This window comes from Metarhizium acridum (genome assembly GCF_019434415.1).
Source record: "Metarhizium acridum strain ARSEF 324 chromosome Unknown scaffold_141, whole genome shotgun sequence".
Classification (NCBI taxonomy): domain Eukaryota; kingdom Fungi; phylum Ascomycota; class Sordariomycetes; order Hypocreales; family Clavicipitaceae; genus Metarhizium; species Metarhizium acridum.
Window position 1 is genome coordinate 1,026,940 of NW_027094020.1, and position 23,833 is coordinate 1,050,772.

The following is a 23,833-nucleotide window of genomic DNA, read 5'->3' on the forward strand; positions in this document are numbered from 1 at the left end:
AAATTCTACTTTGCCGACCCCCGCCCAGTCAAGGTCGACACTCTGACGCTAGGCTGCATTGAGCTGCACCACCTGTCACCAGCCGGCCAGGTGAGCTTGCTGTAGGTCATTCAGTGGGCAAGAGCGCGCCTGACGTCGTCGTTGCTCACTAACCACTCAAGGACGTGAAGCAACCCCACCTTCGACAAGCCCATGGTGAATGTGCTCGTGAGACCAGTTACTCCGGAGCTTGGCTTGTAAACTGGTCCCCAATACAGCATTTCGCCTTGTCATTCCAGTCTCAGCTTCCCAACAGCTTTTCTGCAAGTAGAACATTTCTCTTTTTTCAGCTGCCTTGTATATTGTTATGAAGCTACTTGTCTTTAAACCAACACCTCTCTACGAGTTAAATCGATCTCCGAGCTTCTGCCATCGATTTGCGCCGACGACGGCTCTAACCGACGAATCACGGATACAGCGGCGATAAAAGAAGCAACAGTTTATGGCGTCAAGTTTTTACGCTTCGTGCTATTCTTAATTTGGAGTATAACACCGTCGCATTACTTTGAGAGCCATTCAAGTACAACAAGTGTCGGGCAGAAAGATGGAAGCCAAGAAGGTGACTAGCCAGTCATACCACTCTGCACAACCTTCACCACCCAGACGAGGTCTAACATGGTTCGCTTGTTCTAGGTTATCCACAATGTCAAGGGCATATACGGTGGCCAAACCACCACTGGCATCCTGCGACTCACAGACTATCACATGGTGTTTTGCGCCCCTATAGACCAGCATGCAGGGCCGGCCGACCCTGCGACACCACCCAGGATGAGAGAGCGGTGGCTGACATACCCGATCCTCTCGTACTGCTCCCTTCGTCCAACGCCTCCTACATCTATGCAGTCTCCGTCTATCCGTATTCGATGTCGCGATTTCACCTTTGTCACCTTCAACTTTGTCGACAATGATGTCGCCCGTGAAGCCTTTGACTTTATCAAGTCGAGGACCTGCAAGCTTGGCACCGTGGAAAAACTCTATGCGTTCAGCCACAGACCTCTTAAAAATGAAAAGGAAATGAATGGGTGGGAGTTCTACGACCCCAAGGCTGAGTTCCGGAGGCAAGGTATCAGCGAAAAGTTGCCTGACAAGGGCTGGAGAGTTACTACAATCAACAAGGATTATACGTTTTGCGATACTTACCCGGCCTTCCTTGTTGTACCCTCCAAGATCTCGGATAATGTCCTCAAATACGCCAGAGACTTTCGTTCTCGGAATCGTATTCCCGTCTTAACCTATATTCACCCCATCAACAACTGCACAATTACGAGAAGCTCCCAACCACTAGCGGGCATTACCAGAAGGACAAATGTGCAAGATGAGAGACTTGTCGCAGCATCTTTCTCCGCCTGGATGCCTGGTGGATCGGAGGAATCTACACCACCTGCGAGCCAACAGGAACCTGCGGACAGTAGCATGTTGGAAGCATCGTTATCAGATATGGAGCGCTACGAAGATGAATTAATCTCGCGGTCAGCCGCCATCTACGATGAAAAGACGGGCGAAACGAGGATATACGGGCGACAGCAGGCCAATATGATTGTCGACGCTCGCCCCTCGATTAACGCCATGGTCAATCAAGTCCAGGGCATGGGATCTGAGAACATGGATAAGTACAAGTTTGCCACCAAGACTTTTCTCAGTATTGGGAATATCCACGTCATGCGTAACTCGCTGAATAGAGTGGTGGAGGCCCTCAAGGACTCTGACATATCTCCCCTTGCCCCAAATCGAGACCTTCTGCATCAAAGCAACTGGTTGCGACACATTCATGAAATTCTCGACGGTTCGGCCATTATCACCCGTAGAATTGGCATCAACCACTCGCACGTGCTAATTCATTGCTCAGACGGATGGGATCGCACTAGTCAATTGAGCGCTTTAGCACAAATCATGTTGGATCCTTACTTCAGGACAATAGAAGGCTTCATTGTTCTAGTGGAGAAGGATTGGCTATCATTTGGCCACATGTTCAGGCTCCGGTCTGGACATTTGAACCACGAGGACTGGTTCACAATCCAGAAGGACGCCTTGGCTGGATCCAAGGTCCAACCTGGGGAAAATGACGGTCGAAACGATGCGCTTCAGAATGTTCTCACTGGCGCTAGACGCTTCTTCAACCCGAACAAGGATGAGGCTGACTTGGACACGGCCAGCGAGGTCACTTCTGGAAAAGTAGTCGACGAGGAGGCCACCACGCCAAAGATGGTGAGCCCTGTGTTCCACCAGTTCCTCGACTGTACCTATCAGTTGATCAAGCAGAACCCTACCCGTTTTGAATACAATGAACGCTTTCTCCGCCGTCTTCTTTATCACCTCTACTCCTGTCAATATGGAACATTCTTATACAACTCTGAGAAACAAAGGAAAGATGCTAGGGTTAGTGAGCGGACGTCCTCTGTCTGGGACTACTTCCTATGCCGAAAGCAAGAATTTACAAACCCCGACTACGATCCCACTGTCGATGATCGCATCAGAGGTAAAGAGAGGATTATTCTGCCGAATCTCAAAGAAATCAGATGGTGGCATCAAGTGTTTGGCCGCACCGATGATGAAATGAATGGGGCTCTGAATGCTGCTGCCGCTGCCGAGAATGGCCGCCTTGCAGCAGTGTCAAGTTTACAAGGTTGCCCCCGTCCAGATCAAATTTCGCGATCGGCTTCAGGAACACCGAAACCTCCGGGCTTGGGCAACACCCACTCCGTATTGACAGCAGTGGAAACTGCGCACGAGACAATCACATCAGATAACAAGCATTCTGCATTGCGCCGCAGCGCATCTGCCGAAGGTCCAAACGCCTTTGCAGCCATTCGGGATGGTCTGTCAGGGTTGAACATTGGCAAAAGCATACTAAGCAACCTCGGTCGTGCGGAGGCTTCTGGATCAGCCATAGCTCCGCATACGGAGCAAGAGATGCGCGAGATGACATAGAGAGTCATGTTTCCTGATGAGGACGAGGGCGCGCAGAAGCCTTGTCAAGTCATTGAAACGTTGAATACGATTATTCGTAAATGCCCACGGCCTCGCCCATTCCGCCATACAGTAACAATTAAGAGTAAGTTCCCTAGATGTTGCACCCCGACAAATGACATCAGTTGTGGGTGGGCAATCGTCGAGCCTCTAGAAGAGACAGAGGTGGGCGATGCTGAAAGCCCCTCGTATTGCCTGGACTCTCTCCCAAATGCTGACCATCCGGCTACATTGGTCACACAGCCATGGAAATGGCAAAATCATTATTCAGAGCAGAAGAACGACCGGGCACGAGCTCCTCCGGAGAAAGGCGATCAGCTGATACAATCGTGGTTGAATCTCGAACATGCAAGAACAGTGCCGAAGGCGAAGTGATTGGGTAATTCCATGGCAAATAAATCGGGCGTATTTTAGAGGCGCAGCGAAACATACATATATATGCATATATACTTTACCGGTGTTCCATAGATGGCGAAAACTACAGCGTAGCATTGATAACAACCGATTATTCAAGCCATTCCGACCTCTTTAAGAATTGACATTTCACAGGAAGTGTTGATACGTTTGGTGGCTCTTTTTCCTTCTTCTCTTTTTTTATAACTGTCTCATCTCGTAAATCTCGTCTCTCGATGCTAACACGTCAATCATCTAGGCCGTATCATTTCAAACGTGGCTTCTGTCTTCCGCATCTGGGGTCTATTCTACCATCTTTTGCGCCGGCAAATTCTAGTATTCTAATGTTTCATAAGAAGACTTCGAGGTTAATCTCGAGCGTGCTGACGGGATATCTAAGAAATGTTAATAAACGTAGACATGCATAAAGGAAGCAGGAAACGAACCTCAAGTCAAACTTCTCCAACACTGTAGGGTGAATGATGCCAAACTCGCCAATGCGTCGGTTCTTGCCACCCAAGCGGAGATGCACCGCGGCAGCGTGGCCCGGGAAGAAAGTGTCCTCCTTGAGCTCCTCGATCCAGTAGCCATCGGCCTTGCAGGGATTCTGCTTGACCTGGTAGTCGACGCTTTCTTTGGCGGTAAGGCCTTCGTCGTGGGTGAGGAAGGCGGTCCTGAGCATGGACAGGATACGGTCGAGCAGGCCGTGTACGACTTCGAAACCACTTGATTTGCCGCACCACGCAGCGGCAAAGTGGCGCTCGTTGCGAGCCTTGCGCTCAGCAGATTCGTCCTTGAAGGCGACGTCTGAGACTTCGAAGATCTTAAAGGGAACGCTGTGGCCCTTGTTCTCGCGGATGGTCTTGAGGAGGCCGGGCAGCAGGGAGGTGCGGACGATTTGGTATTCCAGCGTCTTGGGGTTTGCCAGACGCACGGCAGTCTTGCCGTCGTCCTTGCGGTTCAACCAGGCAAAGTTCTCATCGTGGCTGCAGAGAATGAGGGGCAAGACTTCGCTCCAGCCAGCCATGGCGGCTTCGAATCGGACAATGTCGGCCAGCTTGTTGATCATGAGCGGGGCACCAATGGTGGCACTTCGTGTCGGGGCAGTGCGAGGCAGCTTGTTGAAGCCATAACAGACCGCCAGATCCTCCATGATATCGCATTGGTGCAGGACATCGGCACGGGTGGGAGGGATGGAGACTTGGAGCAAGTTGGGGTCCTTATCTGAGGGCTTTGAGTCGTAGGCCATCTTGGTGAGAAGCTTGCAAAGACCCTCGGGTGTCTCGCTCAAGCCAGTACAACTATTGAGGTAGTCAACCTCGGCATGGGTGACTCTGGGCTTCAGTGACGGTGTGACACGGGTCAAACCGTTGTGCTCTGAAATGATCTTGACGGGCTCGACAGTGAAAGGCTCTTGGACGTAGCCGGAGAACATGGTTACCAGCATGTCGAGAACGATTTGCAGCTTGGTCATGTCGGTGGCGGTGATCTCGATGAAGACGTTGGTGGTGTTGAGGGTGATCTTGGAGTGCTCGCCGTTGATGATGGGGGGCAATGAACAAACAATTCGGTTGGCGTCGTAAATGACGGGGTATACGGGGGCGTCGCGGATGATATGCAGGTAGCGGCCAAGGTGCTTGTCAGGTTTCGTAGAAGGTCATGAGCTCTTCAGCGTTCATTTCCTTGGTCTGATTCAAGGGAATAAACTTGATGTCCCTGGGAGGCAGAGCCTCGTAGGTGAAGGGGCCCTGGATGGTGTCCAGATCGTGTGTTCCCATGGACACCAAGGTTCGGTTTCGGGCCAGGTTTTGGTGCAGCTTGTCCTGCAGGGCAATGAAGGATTCGTAGCGGTCGGCAGTGAACTTGATATTGCGCAAGACGGCACCAGAGACGTAAGGGCGGACCTTTGTGGTGTCGGGCAGGACCTTGATAACTTGGGCGTTGGCGTCCTTGGGTTCGACGACGCGGAAGTTGGGAGGCTTTATGCGACCAAGGAAGATGTTGAGGTTGAGGGCGATGCCCTCGAAGCAGAGCATGTCATAGCGGTTGGCTCCGATTTCGATTTTCAGCTGAGGGGGTTCCTGCTTGCCATCGACAATTGGACGCTCCTGGTCCTCGGTATCTTCGTCGAGCTCGATGCCATAGTCGAAGCAGAGGTCTTCGAACTCCTCCTTGGTAAACCTGTTTGCGAATCAAGCCATGGTCAGTTCATCTGGGCATGCGTACGATGGCAGTTAGGGAATTTGAAGATATGACGCATAGTCATGAGAAATGGCGAAGGCGCAAAATGGAAGAAACTAGCATTGGCAAAATTATACAGATATGGTCGCAGCGATGGAGAGACAAAGGACAAAACGGAGGAGGGGCAGAAGCGCAGATGGGAAGAGACATACTTCTTGCCAAGGGCCTCAAAGAGCTTGTACTTGTCCACGGATATGGTGGGCATGGTTAGATTGGGGCCTCAATGCTTCAGACTCTTGTCGCAGTGGTCTAGATGGAAGCGACTGCGTTGATTGCGGTCGATGGCCGTAGAGGCGATGATGGGCGGTTTGGATTTTACGGACTCCGAAGGGGTCCAGAGAGCACATGTAATATTGCGGGGTGGATTTTGGGCCTTGAGTCACCAAGCAATTTTTGCCCGGACCAATATGGTGCTTACATGCTTACATTTCCCTTTCAAGGCTGGCTGGCCGGGCCTGCTTACTTGGAGAGTCTGTCTGGTGCACTTATTGGCCCAAGATGCTTCAAATGTTGGGCCTAAGTAAAAGTTCCTGGGCAGCTGGGCTTATGTATGACTGGAATATTGAAGCTGTGGAAGTAGGCTAACATTTGAAGTCTAATACTGAATTCTTGGACTAGTATGAGGGGCCGATTGTTGGCCGGCGATAAGCAGACGGTCTGATTACTCCGTACCGGTGCGGGATTGAAATGACAGAAAAAAAAGCCTGAAACAGTGGCCGTTAATCAGTCGGCCTGTGCAAAGCGACAAGTTCAATCTTGTATCTGCACCATCCAATTGGAACATGGCGCAGGATGAAAGGAGAGCACACGGGCGTACGGAGTAGGGAGTATGTGAGAGGAAGTCGGCAATGTCCCTGTTGTTTCTGCTTCTCGAGCATCGCCTTGTCAGGCCTCCAGCCACACAACCCATGTCCCGCACTGGATCCCACCCCAGCGAACATGGTGAATATTCCGGCCATTTCAGTCATCTCCGGTGAAATTGCACGTCACCTCGTGCTTGTGTGAGGAGGTCAGTACGGAGTGCATGTGTCGAATCGCCCAAAGTGGGGCCGGGCTAGGCTGGGCATCGCATCACAGCTGCCCTTGTGCCCTTCTCAAGTTCATATCTGGGTAGCAAGTATACAGGTACTTGGGTGCCGGGCGCAGAGCAGTGACAATGCGAGTACCAGAACATCTGGAGGCTCAAGATGGCGGTCCACATGTCCACCAACTGGGACTGCCGCTGCTTCAGCTTCTGCGGCTGGTCGAGTGGTTGTGCTAGTGCTTGGAGACTGCTCAGGGCTGCTCAGGGCTGCTCAGGGCTGTTCAGGACTGCTCAAGAGCGCTGGCACCACCGCCGCCGCAACCACCAACCATCAATCACCAACCACCACACCTCATCCATCATCCCTCATCTCGTCATCTGCCTTTTCCTCCATCTCGACGACGCTCCCTCCCCTCCCCCTCCCCCCGACAGACGCGCGCTGTCACTCTCCGTCATTCGCCATGACTGACGCGACCAACACAAACGACGAACTTTATCCCATCGCAGTTCTCATCGACGAGCTTAAGGTAAGGCAGCCAAAAACAAACCAAGCAGCTACCCAGCACCAACCCACTTCAACCCAGCCTTCACCTCTTCCGTCACTGCCCATGAATCGCCTCCCCTTGGCCTCCGAGCTTGTGTTAACCATCCTGCCTTTGCTGATTCCAGCACGACGATGTCCTGCTCCGCCTCAACGCCATCCACCGCCTCTCCACCATTGCTCTTGCCCTTGGCGCCGAGCGCACCAGAGACGAGCTCATCCCTTTCCTCGACGGTTAGTATCGTTTTCCCCGCGTGCCCACCTGATTGCCCGGCATGGTGTCGTCATCACCATCACCATCGTCATAGTATCGGTTTCTGAACAATCCGAATCCTAACCTTCCCCGTCTCAACTTCATAGAATCTGTCGAGGACGAGGATGAAGTCTTGGTAGCCCTGAGCGATGAACTAGGCGGCTTTATCGAGTACGTTGGAGGTCCTTCATATGGTCATGTCCTCCTGTCGCCATTGGAGAATCTGGCTGCCATCGAAGAGCCTGTGGTTCGAGACAAGGTCAGCATCTACTGTTCCCCCTCCATTTGGGCCTAATTGAGGCCGCAGCTTGCCAGCCATCACATTTCGCGCTGACAATCGCGCCACCCTAGGCTGTCGAGTCGTTGAACAAGATTTGCGAAAGCCTCGACGCACAACAAGTCGAAGAGTACTTTATTCCACTCACCATCAGACTCTCCAAGGCAGATTGGTTTACATCAAAAGTCTCTGGCTGCGGCCTCTTCACAACTCCTTACCGCAAGGTCTCTCCTCCCATCCAAGAACAGCTTCGCCAGCAATTCGGCCTACTCGTCCACGATGATACCCCCATGGTCCGCCGACAAGCCGCCATCAACCTGGCCAAGTTCGTCAGAGAGATGCCCGCGTCCATCGTCATCGAGGAAATGATACCCCTCTTCCAACACCTCGTCCAAGACGACCAGGACAGCGTGCGCCTACTCACCGTGGAGATTCTCATCTCCATCGCCGAGGTCGTGCCCAAAGAGCAACAGGCTAGCCATGGCGTGCTGTTGAGTTCTCTGCGGAATTTGATAGAGGACAAGAGCTGGAGGGTTCGTTACATGATCGCTGACAGGTTCGAAAAGGTACGTTGTATAACAGGCACTGACCCTCCTCTTCCTTGACATATTTTCTAACTGTCGAAATAGATCGCCAAAGCCGTCGATGAAGAAGTTGTTTCACGAGACCTCGTCCCCGCGTTCGTCAAGCTGCTCAAGGACAATGAGGCCGAAGTTCGGACTGCCATTGCCGGTCAGATCCCTGGATTCTGCGCCTTGGTCGAGCGATCTACCCTGCTCAACGACATTATGGGCAGTGTCGAAGACCTTGTGTCTGACAGCTCACAACACGTTCGTGCTGCCTTGGGTACGCAGATTAGCGGACTGGCTCCTATTCTTGGCAAGCAAGAGTACGTTGTATTTTCTACACCGCAACCCATCATAGTCTTCGAGTCTGACTCTGTTGTAGGACTATTGACCACCTCCTCCCCATGTTCCTCCAAATGCTCAAGGACGAGTTCCCTGAAGTTAGACTCCACATTATCTCAAAACTTGAGCAAGTCAATCAAGGCAAGTACCTCGAAACGAGGAGCATTGCATCAAAATTCGATAGTTGCTAATAGAAGCAGTCATTGGCATCGAGCTCTTGTCACAGTCGTTACTGCCTGCCATTGTTCAACTGGCTGAAGACAAGCAATGGAGAGTCCGTCTCGCCATTATCGAGTACATCCCGTTACTTGCAAGCCAGCTCGGCGTCAAGTTCTTTGATGAGAAACTCAGCAACCTGTGCATGGGCTGGTTGGGAGACACTGTCTTCTCTATCCGTGAGGCCGCCACACACAACTTGAAGAAGTTGACTGAGGTGTTTGGCGTCGAATGGGCTAGTGAGCAGATCATTCCCAAGGTCATGGGTATGGGAAGCCATCCCAACTACCTGTACAGAATGACCACATGCTTTGCCATTTCGGTAGGTTTTCTGTTCGCTGCTTGAATGTGGTATTCCTCCCTTTATGATTGCAGACTAACACGTACCCATGACAGACTTTGGCTACTGTTGTCAGCATAAACGTGATTGCCAAATCCATTCTGCCAATGCTTGACAAGATGGTCGACGACGATATCCCCAACATCCGGTTCAACGTGGCCAAGACTTATTCGGTTCTGATCAACGCACTGCGCCGCTTGCCGGATGAAGGGACGCTGTATTCACTTGAGAAGGAGGGCGCCGAGATCGTGCCTTCACCCAAGGGCCAGGAGCTCATCCAGCAGCGCATCCTGCCCAACTTGACGAAACTGCAAAAGGATGACGATGTGGACGTTCGATACTTTGCGACTACGGCGGCAGCTGAGGCGACGGGATCCGCGCAGGGCGGGGAGCCTATGAATACATCACCATAGAATGCGATGAGACAGTAAGAGAGACGTAATGAAGCAATTCCGTTACATTGCCACCCACAATTAGATTCTGCGCCGAGGAGACAAACAAAAAGAAACTGATCAAAATCCAAAACCAAGTCATTTTGTCCCATCCGAATGTTGATTGGGGTGAAAGAAAGATGTCGAGTTTTGTAAAATGGGTTGTAAGGTCTGCCCCAGCAATCAGAAATGGTAAAAGGAAAGGAGGGAGTATATACGAAAATAAACCAAACCTTGCTGATGATTCAAGATGGGTGTCGGGCGTTGTAGCCTCATTTCACATTGACTTGGAGGACACGTAGCTGAAGGAGGTGTGTGGGTACGTCGTTAGAAGGGTATCGTATATGTCTATGCTCTCTTTCAATCTAAAATTTGACCATTGCATCCACACCATTGTACACGGATTAGGCAGTCATACTCTCTTGAAGCACAAGGTACTAATGGCCTGCCCCTTGACGCCGCCAAAACTAAAGGTCCTATATTCCACCCTTCCAGCCACGGCAAAGTCGCCCTTGCCCTCCTTGCCCACGAACCAGTTGGTCAACTCGTCCTCGGTCCAGTTGCAGCTCGTCACGAGGAAAATGCCGCCCTTCCTGACCAGCGGCGCGATGCGCCCGGCATAAAGCTCGCACAGCCGCCTGCCGCGCTGGTCGCGCTGGTCCGACAGCGAAACGGCGTCAAACGTGCCCTTGTCCAGAACCACGTCCCACCCATCCGCCTGCCCGCCGCCCAAGACGTCGGCGTACGAGCCGCCCACGATGTCCCACTCTGCGAACTCGACCGTCGCTGCGGCCGCGTCGTCCCCCGCAGCCCGCGACGAAGCGACCTGCCTTCGCGAGGGCTACGCTCTGCGGGCTGTAGTCCACGCCGAGGGCGCGCCCGGTCCACCCCTCGTCCCGGAGGGCGAAGAGCATCGAGCCGTTGCCGCAGCCGAGGTCGAGCACCGACGCCGTGTCCTTGGCCAGCGGCGCCGCCGACGACAAGGACTCTAGGAACTGTGTCGTTTTGCGCTCCGCGTCCGAGTCGTCGAACCATGATGTTCCCGTGTCGGAGGGGTCGGAGGCGTGGTTGCTCAGTTCGCGCGTGTATAGGGTGTTCCAGCTTTTGCATCTTGTTAGCTTGAACTTTACTTTTGGGAGGGAAGCGGGGGGGAATGAGAAGGGTAGCGGTTACTATTCCTTTGTGCCGAGCTCAGACGGGTCCAGGTGCTCTGGTTCTGGGGACATGCTGAGCCGTTTCAATTGGTGTTTTTTTGGGTGTATTTGGACCGACGAGACTACAATAACTAGTATATCCCGATACTCCTCTACTCCGTCAGTTGGTGGTCGAGCTCAAAGTTGGAGGGGTATACGAGAATGGAAGGCGGTGGGGTTGGAGGTGGTGGGGTTGAGGGGCAGCTTTTGCAGGATTTTGACGATTTGCAACTGTGCTTGGGTGTGTGTTGGAGGTGTTGGAGGGGTGGCTGATGTACGGGATTGAAAGAAAAAAATAAGGCATGGCCAACGTGATGAATTACATGCAGCAGATGCAGTCACAGAGGCACAAAAACGCAAAATTCGTCCACATTCCTTTCTATCTCCGCCGTCTAATCTGGCCGGCGGGACATCCTACCATCTCTGAGGAGTAAGCAGGAGGGGTTGTTATATGAGACCATGAAAATAACAATCATGAAGGATATTTTTGAATCCAAACACCGTGCCCCCAGAAAACATGTTTAAGGAAAAGGGTTAATCAATGACGCAGCCCAGCCCAAATCTTGGAAAAAAGATGATCCATTCCATGAACAAAAATCGGTAGTGTTTAATCAACAAAGAAGCCATTGAACATGGCGTTTAGTAGAAACTTTCGACCATGGTATCCTTCATGCTGGTATTGATGTTGCTGGGGCCCATGCCCTCGCCGAGTCTGAAAACACTTTCGATGACACTGAGCTCAGTCGCCGTGGTGTCGAGGCCAGTGACGGCCAGCCAGTCGTTGACGACCATGCCGGCGCCAACGACATTGCTGCCACGATTGACACTGCCCGCCACGAGGGGCACCTGTAGCAAGCTGGACAGCTCGTCCTGGTCCTGGATGCTTGTCTTGGGGTGTACGAGGCCGCCCTGGTTGGACAGGCTCATGTAGCTGCCGACAAGGACATTGTCAGCCACGGTCTGTCGGAAGACTTCAACGCCGAGGACGTCGGCAATGATTTCTTCGGTCTCGCGCTCGAGGTCAGGGTGAACCAGGGCAATGTGGTCATTGGTGGCGATGACGTTGCCAAGGGCGGAAAGACGCTCTTCAATGCGCTGGATGCGCACCGAGTCTGGGAGGGAGTTGCGCAGGTGTTGCAATTCCTGGTCTGTGGTGGAAGTGGGCACGAGGAGACCCTTTCGGTTACCAGCCGTCAATCGGCCGACGATGCGAGTTCCCGCAATGGTTGTGCGGACTGTGGGCACGACATCTTGAAGCTCTGCCTCGAAGACAGAGTAGAAGTTCTCGCTGGCACCGAGGGCCACCAGGGCATATGAGTTGGTGAGGGTCGAGAAGACTCCGACCCTGTCAGGAAGAGTAGTGAGTATGTTAGTCAAGGGTTCGGCATGTCTTGGCTGCTCGTTATTCCAGAGGCCAAAAAAAAGGTGATTTCGGTCTGCACGGCGGGGGCGGGGTCGTTGATGTGTGTGTATGTGTGTGTGTGCTTTTTTGTGCATTGCGACTTTTGACAGCCGCGGGGTCTCACATACTCGTTGGAGTTCTCAAACTGAGCTCGTACAGCCATTCTCCAGGAAGGAACGCCGTCTATAAGTGTCTCAATTCTGGTTGGTGAGCAACAAGAACTGCTTTAGCAGAGGTCGCTGGGTGTCGGATAGGAAAGAGACAAAGGCTTGAGTACGCTGCAAGATGGATATGGAATTTTTTTCGACAGCTGGGAGTGGAAGCGAAGTGGGTTTAAGTACAAAGTGCGCGAGTGCTCACTCAAGTGCGGGATGAGAGGAGGATGGGCCGTGGGAGTGTGCGCCTTGGCCGGCCGCGAGCGAACTTAAGCGGGTACGTCTGACCAAGCAGCTGCACCAGGCAGGTGCGACCTGCGCTGCAACTGCCTACCTACAAGTAGGTACCTGGTTGGCGGCAACGACGCGTTGACTGACAAACTTGCATGTGACCTGTTGCCAAGTCAAGTCTGGTACCTACTTAAGTACCTAGGTAGGTAGTAGTCAATATTGGCTGTTGCAGTGCCGGGATTTCCCTTTGTCGCTTCAATCAATAATTGTCTTGAGATCTACCCGCCATGCGGAACACTACTCGCGACAAATAGAGTCATAACCCAGTGATGTGTGTTAAGGTCCATTTTTTCGTACCGGGCAGGGGTTCTGGCCATGAGAAAAACCGTGTTAAACGGTACAAATTCTCACCCAAGAAGTAATATAATAGTATAAGTACCAGTAATATTTAGATTTACGAAGAGCTACATCTTCCTATCGTAGCTAATACTGTCACTAAAGACGTACCTGTTAGGTATCGCAGAAAAGTGGGTCAGATACCTCACTTGGACCTTAACACACTCAAGGGATACATCACACATCATTCTTAGCACCCTGTTCACCCTGTCTTGTCGGCCCAACTACGTCCCCAGGAGGGGAGACTAAGATTGGAATCTGCCAAAAAAGCTTGACTACTAATAGGTATCTCTACGGTAATCGGTTCCTGTTGGCCCACTGTTGGCCCCAGCCTGTGACTCAATCGCGGCACAGGCGCCTCGCCACTGCCTCAAGTGTGACTCTTGCTCCCAATTGACTTCGACCACCCCATTGTTTTCCTCATGGACTCACTATTACTCATCGCCCCTCTGGGAAACAAATATGGGCATCGCAGCAAAATCTTTTTGAGGCTGCGCCAAGCATCCTCGAACACTGCCTTAAAAACAAAATTGCCTTCATAGTTGTCCGCCGTGCCGGCCTCCGTTCTTGTCGAGCCAAACAATCATAATCCAGCTTCAAACAGCTACCGGCTCATCACTTCCCCCACCTTTCATTTTCAACCACGATATCCTTTCTTTCCCTGGTATCAATCAGATTGTGCGTCCGTCTTCGTAAACATGTGTATGCAAAGTGGTCCTTATTTCCTTTCCCTCTTCCTCTTCCTCTTCCCCCTCCTCCCTCCTTTCTTTTGCCTCACCTTGATTGCTCCTTGTCCTATGTCGGTATTACGCCAACTGATGAAACGAAACAACACCGGACATGTTCACCCCCAGTACGGTATGCCGCCAGATGCCTTCGCAATATGCTGTATGCTACACGTGACTATTTTCAGAGTGTCCAGACTGGTGCTTTCATGAGCACTTGGCGTCCTCTGACTTCTAGAGCGACGAATCCTGCAAATCGTACTCTGCTGAACTCGTTGGACAGTCCTGGGGTATCTTGATCAGCATTTGTCGACTTTGTCCCTGAGGCATTGCTGTCTTCTCTGCGGAGTCGACCTGTGCCGGGAGCTCTCTTTTGCAACATACCGGGCTTCCCCTTGTCTCCTCGTGGCTTGCCACCCTTGTCCTTCTCGTCTACATCATCTTCGTCTGAATTCGAATCGGCATCTGCATCCGCCTTCTGCCCCTCCAACGGTGGTAACCCAGCCTTTTCAACTTCCATCATATTCGTTTGTACCAAGTCTCCTGGTAATGGGTACATGATGGACACATCTCGACTCTCCAAAGGTAGGTTAGCTGCAATAGCAACGGCCAGCTCGGCAATCATGGACGTGCTGCCCTCCACACCAGGCGGGGGCGGATTAATGAGGTGTTGGTGGAGATAGGTTGTCAGGTTCTTCGTAACCTTGCCTATCAGCATCCCTCGGTTGTCAGCTGCTGCGTTTGAATTGAGTCGCTTTTGAAGTCCATCCAAGGTGGCCATTCTCCAATTGACAACCTTTGTCGTATGAGCATCAACTTCCTCCTGGTGGTGCATAGTATACGAGTTTTCCCGGATGCTGAGTTCAATCTCCTTGAGTTGCGAGCTGAGCTGCGTATCCAGAGCCGGGTGGAAGCACTTGTTGAAGACTTCTTCCACTAGCCACCTAGACACAACTGCGCGCCCGATGGCTGTCATTTCCTGTTTCCCAGTCTTCAGAGCATCCGCACTGACAAAACTGTCAATCCATACAGGGAGGCTGCGCCAATCCTTTCGAATATTGAAAGAAAGGTTGTTGATGGCCCCATTGAGGCGATTGAACCTCGTTGAGTATTCATTGTCATCCCAAGCCGTGCGTGACTGAGACATACGCTGGTTGGCCACAGCATTTTGCAACTGCTCAACTCGGCCATTCAGCATGTCAATTTGGGATTTGCCTTCAAAATACAACCGCTTTACGTGCTTGTATTTATTTGCTGTCACGTGTTAGCCTACACCTTCTCTATTGCTGCTTAAAAGACCAAAATGGCATTAGACCGATGAGTGAGACTAACAAAGTTCCTTGAACTGCTTCTCAAGGTCGGAGTCTCGGTCCGAGGGTTGGGGGCTATTTCGGCCCTGGTCGACACCTGAAGACGTGTCAATATACTGTGAATTCACCACGATAGCTTGGATTTGGCGGCGCACCTTGGCCGGGAAGCGGCGGAATCGGACCCATGGCATTCAGAGAGACGCTGCCTTGGCGCTGGTATCCCGGTGGTGGACCAGAAGGGTCAGCTTGTCCACGAAGGACCTTTTCAGCGTCCTGGCCACGGCGACTCGTTTGCGGTCCGCCTCCAGGAGCTGGCGGGGCCATTGCGGATTGATCTTGACCCTGCGTGTTCGTTCCTAGAACGGGTGGTTGGTCGGTAGCAATATCCTGAGACGGAGTAGATGTGTGAAGGCTGGCCGCCTGAGATGGCTGCAGTGGGTGTTGCTGAAAGGCAGACCTTGGGTCTGAATCAGTTACGGGCGATTCGTGAGACAGTTGAGAGATAGTCTCCGGGTTTTGAAGCTGCTGGCTAGTGACAAGCTGATTCGCGATGAGTCGAGGATCCCCGCCGGGCTGATAGGACCCCGGAGCAGAGGTGGTGGGGTAGTGGAAATTGGGCTGTTGTTGATGGCCCTGCTCGGATTGCAGCTCGTAACCAGCACCGTGTCGTTGCTGCTGCTGGAGTTGTTGCTGCAACTCGTACTGAGCCTGCTGTTCCTGGATTCGGAGCGTCCCTTGGCGTTGCAGGGGCTGGGGTTGTGGTTGCTGCAAGGGAGGCGGCGTTTGCTGGTTGCGAAGCTGTTGAGGTTGCTGTTGTTGCTGGTGTGGGGGAGGGTGATCCGGTGGTTGATAGACCTCGTCGTAGGGTGACGTTTCGAGATGTTCACTGGAAACCTGGCGGATTCCGTTGTTGCTCAAAAGAATGCGAGAGTCCTGTATTGGGGAGTCAAGGTTAGATCCGTGTCTGTAAAATGAATGTTCGTCGACCTCGCCAACTTCACGGAGCGGTGACGGCTGTTGGCTGCCAGTGCCTTTGGGTTGCCAATCGCGGTCGGGGGAGAGCTGTGTCGTCTGGGACGGGCTCGTTTTCAAACTGGGAGGGTTGCTCACCCTCTTGGACGGCCTTCGAGCAAGCCCAGTTGTGTTATCGTAGGGGCCCGAAGGGTTGTAGCCAGAAGACTGCGGCGGCGGCGGCGGCGTCTGCTGGTGATGGTGAGTGTCGTGCGAGTCACGGCTAGAGGTGAAGATGCCCTTGATTAGTTTGCGAGTCGAGCGTTTCTGGGGAGCAGGCGCCGGGGCCGACAGTTGCTGCGGCTGCTGCGGCTGCTGGTGATAACCACCACCGCTTCCCGGGAGGTCGTCGATGGACCCTGAAGCGGTTCCGTAGAATTGGTGGTGCTGCGGCGTGAGGGAGGCTCCGTAGTGCTGGCTCTGCGAGCGGCTGACGGAGGGGTCAAAGTCTACTGGCGTGGGCGGCTGGTGGCCGTCAAAAGCCGGAGAGACACCCGAGCCCGATGCCTGCAGCGAGGAGGAAGGATTGACTCCCGAGGACTGAAGATTGAAAAGATGGACGGGGGGAGGGGGGGGAAGAGGGTGATGCTGCTGCTGTTGATGTTGTTGCTGGTGCAGCAACTGCTGCTGCTGCTGCTGCGTCGAATCTGGAGGTGCTCGTGCGTCCATGTCAACAAACGTGTCGAGGTGGTCGCTGGAGCCCAGAGCTGTAGCAGAGGACAAGACCGGCGGCAGGGACGTCTCAGAGGGCGAGTCGGCCTGGGCTACACCAGCCAGGGCACCACCTCCCTGCTGGCCCTGCGCACCAAGCGCTTGGACATGGGCCTGGGCCTGGGCCTGGGCTTGGGCTTGGGTTTGGGTTTGGGCTGCGCCAGACAACGCTCCCGGGGCTGATGCTGGCGCTGGTGAAGCCGGTGCTGTGCCAGCCGCAGCTCCCGTCGACAGCTGCTCCGGCAAGGTGTGCTGTGATCGGTTGCTGTGCTTGCTCAGACGTCCAAAGCTCGGCATCCTCGTCAATAGGCCTGCGCATGCGCTTCACCGCGGGGGACTCGGAGAGTGGCGGAGGCGGGTCGCGAGAGGCGAGCAGGGAGACGCGCGAGGACGGTGATGGTGATGATGGTCGACTTTGATGCTCCTCGAGGGCAAGTCTGCAAAAGGTGAGTTGTCTCTGACGCCTTGCTCAACCGTCTGCTCCTTTTTTTGGCTCGCAGCTCTGCCAAACCCCTCACCTCCAGGCAGGGACAGCTTGACTGGTTCAATTGAGACTGGGGTATTGGGAGGATAAGCGGGCTGGACAAGCCTGCGTCAGTGTGCCAGCCCAAGCCCACCACCATCCAGGAACGGCAAAGCGAGACGGAGACGGACCCGTTGGCCTTGGGGAGGCTCAGTCCAAGGTGATGGATGGATCATGCAGCCAGCGACAGCGAGAGGGCTGTGCTGGGGCCTCTTGGCCTCCTCTGTGCTCGCCAACCTGTCAATTCGTCAAGTTTGACGGACCCGATCCCTGCTGCTGAACAAGACAGTTGTCTCGCCTGTCACGTTATGCTGCGTCGCGCAGTGTGTGCCGAGAAACGCCAAGCTGCAATGGTGTTGATGCCCTGATCCTGATCCGGAATCGTGACGATCCTGATTCCTGACGATCCTTGTTGCAAGGCGCAAAGAAAGCTCCACGTCCACGGAATTAGAACAGACCAGGAAAGAAGCACGGCGACGATGATGATTATGAGTGATGGGGGAGGATACCTCGGACACAATCGCTCAGCTCAAGAGACGGAGGAGGAGGAGGGGAGGGCGACCACACGGTCAACCATCAAATGTCGATGAGGCTGAGCATATTTTGCCTGCTTTGGGGAGCTTTCTGCTGCCTCACTCTGCCCGCTCCGTCTACTCAGGACCTCCTGCTGCTGATTCTCGAGAGCTCCAACCTCTTCGTTCCGTCAGGCAGACACTCGGCTTGGAGCTTGAACTCACAGAGCTGAGCTTGCGCCACTCAGCTCCCACCTCACAGCTTGCCCGAAGTCCAAGAACCGTCTGATATTCCCCGGCTGAGTCGCGGCGGTTCGGATTGGAGCGCCTTGTGGATCATGGAGCCAAGGGTCTCATAATTCAGGCAGGGTTGGATCCTAGATGGGGTGTTTCTATTATTGGATTACTGGATCTTCAATGTGTGCTCCGTAATACCACATTGAGTCTCACTTGTGCACTCCATCCTCCGCCGAATTTCGCGGTCGGTAACACTATTTGCAGTTGCAGATGGGCATTGAAAGGCATCACACAGGCTGACAGACCCTGGAAAGCCAGAGTCAGCGCTCATGTCCGAAAATAGCGACGGCCGAAGGCAGAGACATCTTCAGCAACGCAGCGCCATTGACGCCCATTTGCAGCATAACGAAATATTACCTCCACATGGCAAATGTCGTTGTTGGGGTCCTTATCAGTTGATTGAATTTCCACGCATCTTGTTTACATGTCTGCAGGCTGGGCGACTTGTCTTCCCTGTCAGGCTGCGCATCATACAAATATCGAGTTCTCCCGGTGCCGGGATCAGCAAACAAGCCACACATTGACGCACAACTTGCACCGTAGGCAAAGGGCCTGTTAAACTTCCCTCTGCCGCTGTTGTAGGCCAACAGCTTGTAACATGGAGGAGTTGCGAAATGACGCACGCCGTGTTAGCTCTCGCCAACAGCACGCCGTTTTGAACCCCAACATGGTGGTGGCACGAATATCACTGTCAAACACTCGACGACATGACATCTAATAATAGCGACTTGGACACAACCTGACACGGCATGTTGCAGGCAAAATAGCCAAGAAGGCTGGCAAGCAACGAAGCGTTTCTCGTTTGCTTGCTCCATACCCCGAGTCATGGCGAGTGATGGTGTGTGTATACATTATAATACTATTCGCAATTTACAGACATATTTCCAGTATCAAAACACCCGAGCATGTCATGTGTGTCTTTCCTTGGACGGTGATGCGACAGGCCAACCCTGTCATGTAGTGAGTGTCGCTCCCTGCAAGCGGCAATCAAACCCAAACACATGCAGTCGGGTAGTATGAAGGAACTTTCATGGTACCTAGGTGGTTTTGTTTCACCATCCAATTTTACTTTTATTCTTGTTCTCAGTTTATTCACCTTGCCCCGTGTAGCAAATAGCGTGCATGTCCCGTGATTGCTCTGCTCTGCGGCCGTCCAGTTCCACAGCCCTAGCTACCCTACAGCTAGGCTCGATTAACCCAGTTGACGTTAATTGACCCTGGCTGGTTACTTGTACGTGCACTTGACTTTTTCTGGTTGAATCGTTCCGCGTCTTTGGTAGCCTGCGGACGGAAACGTGTTCTGATGCCAAATACTTTGCAGCGATGCCGGGTAGAACACATCCTGTATTGCAGCCAGAAATGTGCGTGGGCAACCACGGTGGCGCCTAGACCACTAATGGCATGTCGGAGGTGATGAGGGTTGAAGGCTCAATAACTAACTGCCAATAGGCTGCAGCACGATACCTCCACGGTACTGACCAAATATTGAATGTAATTGGGTGGCGGGCGTGTTTCGAGTCTCCGCATGCCATTTTGCGGGGGAGAAACAACTTTGGAGGGGAAATTAGCGGATACGCCGCGGGGGCAGACATCAAGCACACCAGACTGTTTAAACTTTAAACAGTTATCAACTCGGGTTGGTCGACGGAGCACCCCGAGTCGTCGCCGCCGAGGGTCCGATGGCCGTACCTCTCGACCGTTGATGAGAGACGGGCCGTTTCCAACCCTAGACACTCAACACTTCATCCCGTACTCTCGAGTTTGAACCCAAGCCGTCAAATGTAATTCATTTGTTTTGTCCACGGGTGGTCCTTTGCTTGTCTTCATCATGTTGTTCCTCTCGCCCATGTATCTGGTGCTCGCGGCCCTTGTCCTGGCAGCTCTTCATCTGGCCCGCTGCCTCGCCTCGCCGCTCCGAAAGCTGCCGGGCCCGACCATATCTCTCTTCACGTCCCTGGTGTTGAAGTGGAAGGAGCTCAACGCTCAAAGGACGCCCTACATTCATGCGCTGCATCAGAAATATGGTCCTGGCGTGCGAGTTTCCCCCAACGAAGTGTCCTACACTTCATGGCCGGCCCTCAAGGAGATATACTGCTCTGGCGGGAGCGGTTACGACAAGTCTGACTTTTACAATCTCTTTAGGATTTACGGGAGAAGGTTTGCTTGATTGTTACCCACTTCTTTCGGGCACCAAAACCTTCAGGAGAGACATTCTGACACGTCTTTTTCAAACAATAGGACCATGTTTACGACACTGAACAAGGCAGATGTAAGTGGCGAGACGGTATAGCGGCCAACATGGTGTACTGACGACGAGGCCTGGTGGCAGCATGCAAAGCGGAAGAGGAGCCTCGCAGATCGATATGCCAATACGAACATCATGCGTAGTGTTTCCTTGGACGGCATCCAGGAGCGATCCAGAGCCTTTTTGCACCGCTGCACTCAGGCGGGTGATTCTGCTACTGACATCTTTGTGAGTTGACCATGGCCAAGTCGGATTTTCAAAAAGTAAAACAGACTGGCTGCTAACGGCTCACAGATTTGTATGTTCCAACAAAGTCTGCTCGCTGAGAGAGCTTCTTTTCCACATGGCTAACCATCATCAAGCTCTCCATGCGTACGCGTGTGATTGCATCACTCACCATCTGTTTCACCCCAACGGCTCTGACTGCATCGGGAACAAGGCAGACGAGGATATGATGCACCAGGTAGCGGCAGATGACAGTCTGCAAAGTAAGCCAACATGTCCCTGCCTCGCCTTGAAAGCCGGGATCTAGAATACCGCAGATGCGCTAACAAAACGAACAACTCCCAGATCGTCTCATCTCGCACTACAGCCCGACGCTGCACCGCCTGTTTGCCGGCATCCTATCCCTGTTTGTCAAGCCGCGATCTGTGCCCCTTGCCGACAACTACGTCCTGGAGACCAGCAAGCGCACCGACATGGCAAGCTTCACGCTCATGAGCCGGCTGGAGGAAAAGTCAAGCGACCTCGACCACATCGACATGGCCGCCGAGTGCCTGGACCACATGGTCGCCGGCATCGACACCACCGGCGACACGCTGTGCTTCCTCATGTGGGAGCTCTCCCAGCCTCGGTCGCTTCACCTGCAGCGCAGGCTGTCCGACGAGGTACAAAAGAACCCCGACGCCGGCATCGACCAGCTTCCGTTCCTGGACGCCGTCCTGTGCGAGGGCCTCAGGTACTACCCTGCCATCCCGATGTCGTTGCCTCGCCTCGTGCCACGGGGCGGCCGGACCATTGACGGCTTCCACGTCCCCGAGAAGACAATCGTCAGCTGTCAAGCGTACTCTGTGCACCGCATGAATACGGACGTGTTTCCGGACCCTGACGCGTTTCACCCCGACAGATGGATGGCGGCCGAGGGGGACGCAGATAGACGTCGGTTGCTGTTTGCGTTTTCCAACGGCGGCCGAGGCTGCGTTGGCAAACAGTGAGTTGCTTGCTTGGATTTGCGTCTCTTCTCTCTCCCCTGATATGCCACACCCGCAGATGCTAACGGCTTCGGGTTTTCCGCGTTTTCTAGTCTAGCCATTGCCGAGATGAAGACTCTGCTCAGAGATGTCTACTCGCGATATAGCACGACGCCGGATGCTTCCATGACGGCAGAGTCCATGGCCATGTCGGACCAGCTTATTTCGACTCGGCCATTGGGCAAGAAATGCCTGCTCAAGTTTCATCTGCTGCCTGATGATGATGTCAAGGCCACGGGCGGCTCTGAGTAAATTAATTCATGATTGGGCATCGCGGGCGAAGATATAAAGGGGATACATTATATCGATTTAGTCTGGATGCCTAAAATAAAAACGGAAAAAACCTTTGTAAAAACAGGAGCATAGCGCTCGGGAAAGAAATTCATGGCTAAAAACATCGCGGATTTACGGCTTGTGTGGTGTTGTGAATGGCGCGAGGTCGCCAACCCCCCAGGTCGTACAAGGTGAGTCAAGAGGTCGTTGAGTCGATGGAGTCGTACAATCTTCTGGAATAATCCGAGCCCCGCGCGATTGCATGTTGTAACTTGTAGCCGGGATCTTGAAGGCTTCGAATGTCTTGAGCGTCTGCTGCGGCCGAAACGACTCCATGGAGGATGCCCAGTCCAGCTCACCTTTCTGTCGACATAGATTGGAGACACCGGCACAGATACATCACGGCTACAGGAGACAGAGATGGTGGAGAATAGAGAGCCCATTGTGGCGGTTGTACGACTCTGGTTGCCATACGTGGCGAAATGCCTGCGGATGCCACGGTGCCATTGAACGACCATTGTGCCCGGTTCTGTTCAAGATGGCCTGGTCTGACTGGGCTTGGAGATTCTTGGGCAGCCGTTTCTTTAGCACGAGCATCAATGGGCCGCTTGGGATGGAACGTGAAACGTGGCAGCGAGATATCTGGAGATGTTTGTGACACGACTACGTGTGGATGGAGTAATGGAGTGGCGTACTCTCTATTGATAGAAGAGCGACTCGTGCCGCTGTCAATGTCAATCTAAAAAAAGCCAATATCGGGCATTCCGCTTGCATACCTACCTGGCAGGTCATGATCTGTTGCATCGTCACGTCGACGGTTGGCCGAATCGGCGACAGTCCCGAGGACCAACTACATGATGCAGATGCAGATGCAGATGCGGACACACAAACGGACACGGACAGAACACATTGAACCAATCCGTAAGCATGCGCCTGAGTCAATGGACCATATACTTCCAACGGCTACAATATCCACGGCGAGCTCTCTGTACACATGTACACATGTGCATGTCTTTCGTTGACTCTGTTGGCTCGCTTGCGGACTTTTACAGTAGAAGGCCTGATGGCCATCTTTATTTCTTTTCTTTTCTTTTTTGGACAAATACAATTTATCATTGAGTGGCTCGGTGACTGTAGCTGCTATCGGTATTCGAAGGCAAAAGAAGACAGAACCAGCAAAGCTAGAAAAAGAGAGCACGAGACGGAGAGAAATTGAAAATACGTGATGCCAAACAAGTTCTCTAGAAGAATTCTCCGCGAGAAGGCATGTGAATATTTTCCCATGACCCTGGAGATATAGCCATCGCCTTGAATGCAAGCCACCATTTCCCGAGAACATTGCCCAACATCTTTTCAGCTAGTCAGTAATCCAGGGCCCGTTTTGATTGTCGTCACTAGACAAAGGCATCACTGTTATTCCAATACCGCCCATTCAGGCATGTCCACATGTGCGTATAGATCTCTGTATAGGTCAAATCGGGATGGGTCGCGTTGATAAATACGATTTCCCGTTTAATGAAAGCTACAGCGGTAAGTTTGGCGTAATTTCATTCAACCTCTTTACGCGCAAAGCCAGTGATAATAGCACATTAGAGCTAATCTGCCTAACGCGTGTCGTTGTCTTCTTTAATATTACTTTCTCTTTCAAAGTTATCTCTAGTTTCTTTTCTCGCTGTTATCAGGAGTAGGGCAAAATCTTTCAATCACCCCTTATATTCAACCGAGGCAGGCCAATTCTGTTTGGAGTCGTTGCCGCCGTCTTGACAAGATAGTACGTGGCGTTTGTGAATTTTGTCATCATCTCAAGTCAAATGTGGATAGAGGTTCTTCTCCAGAGCGTGAAGGATACCCTTGTTCAAGGTTCAGTTCCAGAAGCTTGCGGGCTTTGTCTGTGTTCCATGTTGTCGTCATGGTGGTGACCTGCCACAAAGAAAGCAATTGTCAGGGGAGAAAAGCCAGGCAGAAGACG

At 52.8% G+C, this 23,833-nt stretch overlaps 9 protein-coding genes across 9 annotated transcripts; 4 read left to right on the forward strand and 5 right to left on the reverse strand.

Moving 5' to 3' along the window:
• Positions 1–160: 160 nt before the first annotated feature.
• On the forward strand, positions 161–3,223 carry YMR1_1 (phosphatidylinositol-3-phosphatase ymr1). Its single transcript, XM_007816495.2, has 2 exons — positions 161–598; positions 673–3,223. The coding sequence occupies exons 1-2, from the start codon at positions 584–586 to the stop codon at positions 2,965–2,967; spliced, it is 2,310 nt and encodes a 769-aa protein (XP_007814686.2). The 5' UTR covers positions 161–583; the 3' UTR covers positions 2,968–3,223.
• Positions 3,224–3,748: 525 nt separating this feature from the next.
• FRS1_1 (phenylalanine--tRNA ligase subunit beta) lies at positions 3,749–4,873 on the reverse strand (the record flags this gene model as incomplete). The annotated part of the gene is made up of 2 exons (XM_007816494.2): positions 3,749–3,794; positions 3,846–4,873. The coding sequence occupies 2 exons, from the start codon at positions 4,871–4,873 to the stop codon at positions 3,749–3,751; spliced, it is 1,074 nt and encodes a 357-aa protein (XP_007814685.2).
• Positions 4,874–5,039: 166 nt separating this feature from the next.
• On the reverse strand, positions 5,040–5,845 carry FRS1_2 (phenylalanine--tRNA ligase subunit beta; the record flags this gene model as incomplete). The annotated part of the gene is made up of 2 exons (XM_066119492.1): positions 5,040–5,580; positions 5,793–5,845. The coding sequence occupies 2 exons, from the start codon at positions 5,843–5,845 to the stop codon at positions 5,040–5,042; spliced, it is 594 nt and encodes a 197-aa protein (XP_065975287.1).
• A 927-nt stretch (positions 5,846–6,772) lies between these two features.
• Positions 6,773–9,971, forward strand: TPD3 (protein phosphatase 2A structural subunit). Its single transcript, XM_066119493.1, has 8 exons — positions 6,773–7,191; positions 7,334–7,439; positions 7,566–7,717; positions 7,810–8,301; positions 8,365–8,624; positions 8,684–8,784; positions 8,844–9,181; positions 9,256–9,971. The coding sequence occupies exons 1-8, from the start codon at positions 7,126–7,128 to the stop codon at positions 9,610–9,612; spliced, it is 1,872 nt and encodes a 623-aa protein (XP_065975288.1). The 5' UTR covers positions 6,773–7,125; the 3' UTR covers positions 9,613–9,971.
• EFM4 (Lysine methyltransferase) lies at positions 9,944–10,954 on the reverse strand. Its single transcript, XM_007816492.2, has 2 exons — positions 10,804–10,954; positions 9,944–10,731 (listed from the first exon to the last, which is right to left on the reverse strand). Exons 1-2 carry the CDS (start codon positions 10,854–10,856, stop codon positions 10,308–10,310), a joined length of 477 nt encoding a protein of 158 aa, XP_007814683.2. The 5' UTR covers positions 10,857–10,954; the 3' UTR covers positions 9,944–10,307.
• A 41-nt stretch (positions 10,955–10,995) lies between these two features.
• On the reverse strand, positions 10,996–12,649 carry TIF6 (Eukaryotic translation initiation factor 6). The gene is made up of 2 exons (XM_007816491.2): positions 12,354–12,649; positions 10,996–12,168 (listed from the first exon to the last, which is right to left on the reverse strand). Exons 1-2 carry the CDS (start codon positions 12,386–12,388, stop codon positions 11,463–11,465), a joined length of 741 nt encoding a protein of 246 aa, XP_007814682.2. The 5' UTR covers positions 12,389–12,649; the 3' UTR covers positions 10,996–11,462.
• A 569-nt stretch (positions 12,650–13,218) lies between these two features.
• Positions 13,219–17,494, reverse strand: J3458_008985 (uncharacterized protein). Its single transcript, XM_066119494.1, has 4 exons — positions 16,153–17,494; positions 15,198–15,975; positions 15,065–15,139; positions 13,219–14,986 (listed from the first exon to the last, which is right to left on the reverse strand). Exons 1-4 carry the CDS (start codon positions 17,059–17,061, stop codon positions 13,917–13,919), a joined length of 2,832 nt encoding a protein of 943 aa, XP_065975289.1. The 5' UTR covers positions 17,062–17,494; the 3' UTR covers positions 13,219–13,916.
• A 42-nt stretch (positions 17,495–17,536) lies between these two features.
• On the forward strand, positions 17,537–18,135 carry J3458_008986 (uncharacterized protein). Its single transcript, XM_066119495.1, has one exon. It carries the CDS (start codon positions 17,783–17,785, stop codon positions 18,086–18,088), a length of 306 nt encoding a protein of 101 aa, XP_065975290.1. The 5' UTR covers positions 17,537–17,782; the 3' UTR covers positions 18,089–18,135.
• Positions 18,136–19,686: 1,551 nt separating this feature from the next.
• On the forward strand, positions 19,687–23,335 carry J3458_008987 (uncharacterized protein). The gene is made up of 7 exons (XM_066119496.1): positions 19,687–20,253; positions 20,335–20,365; positions 20,426–20,569; positions 20,636–20,639; positions 20,704–20,829; positions 20,912–21,551; positions 21,645–23,335. The coding sequence occupies exons 1-7, from the start codon at positions 19,925–19,927 to the stop codon at positions 21,841–21,843; spliced, it is 1,473 nt and encodes a 490-aa protein (XP_065975291.1). The 5' UTR covers positions 19,687–19,924; the 3' UTR covers positions 21,844–23,335.
• The last annotated feature ends 498 nt before the right edge of the window (positions 23,336–23,833 follow it).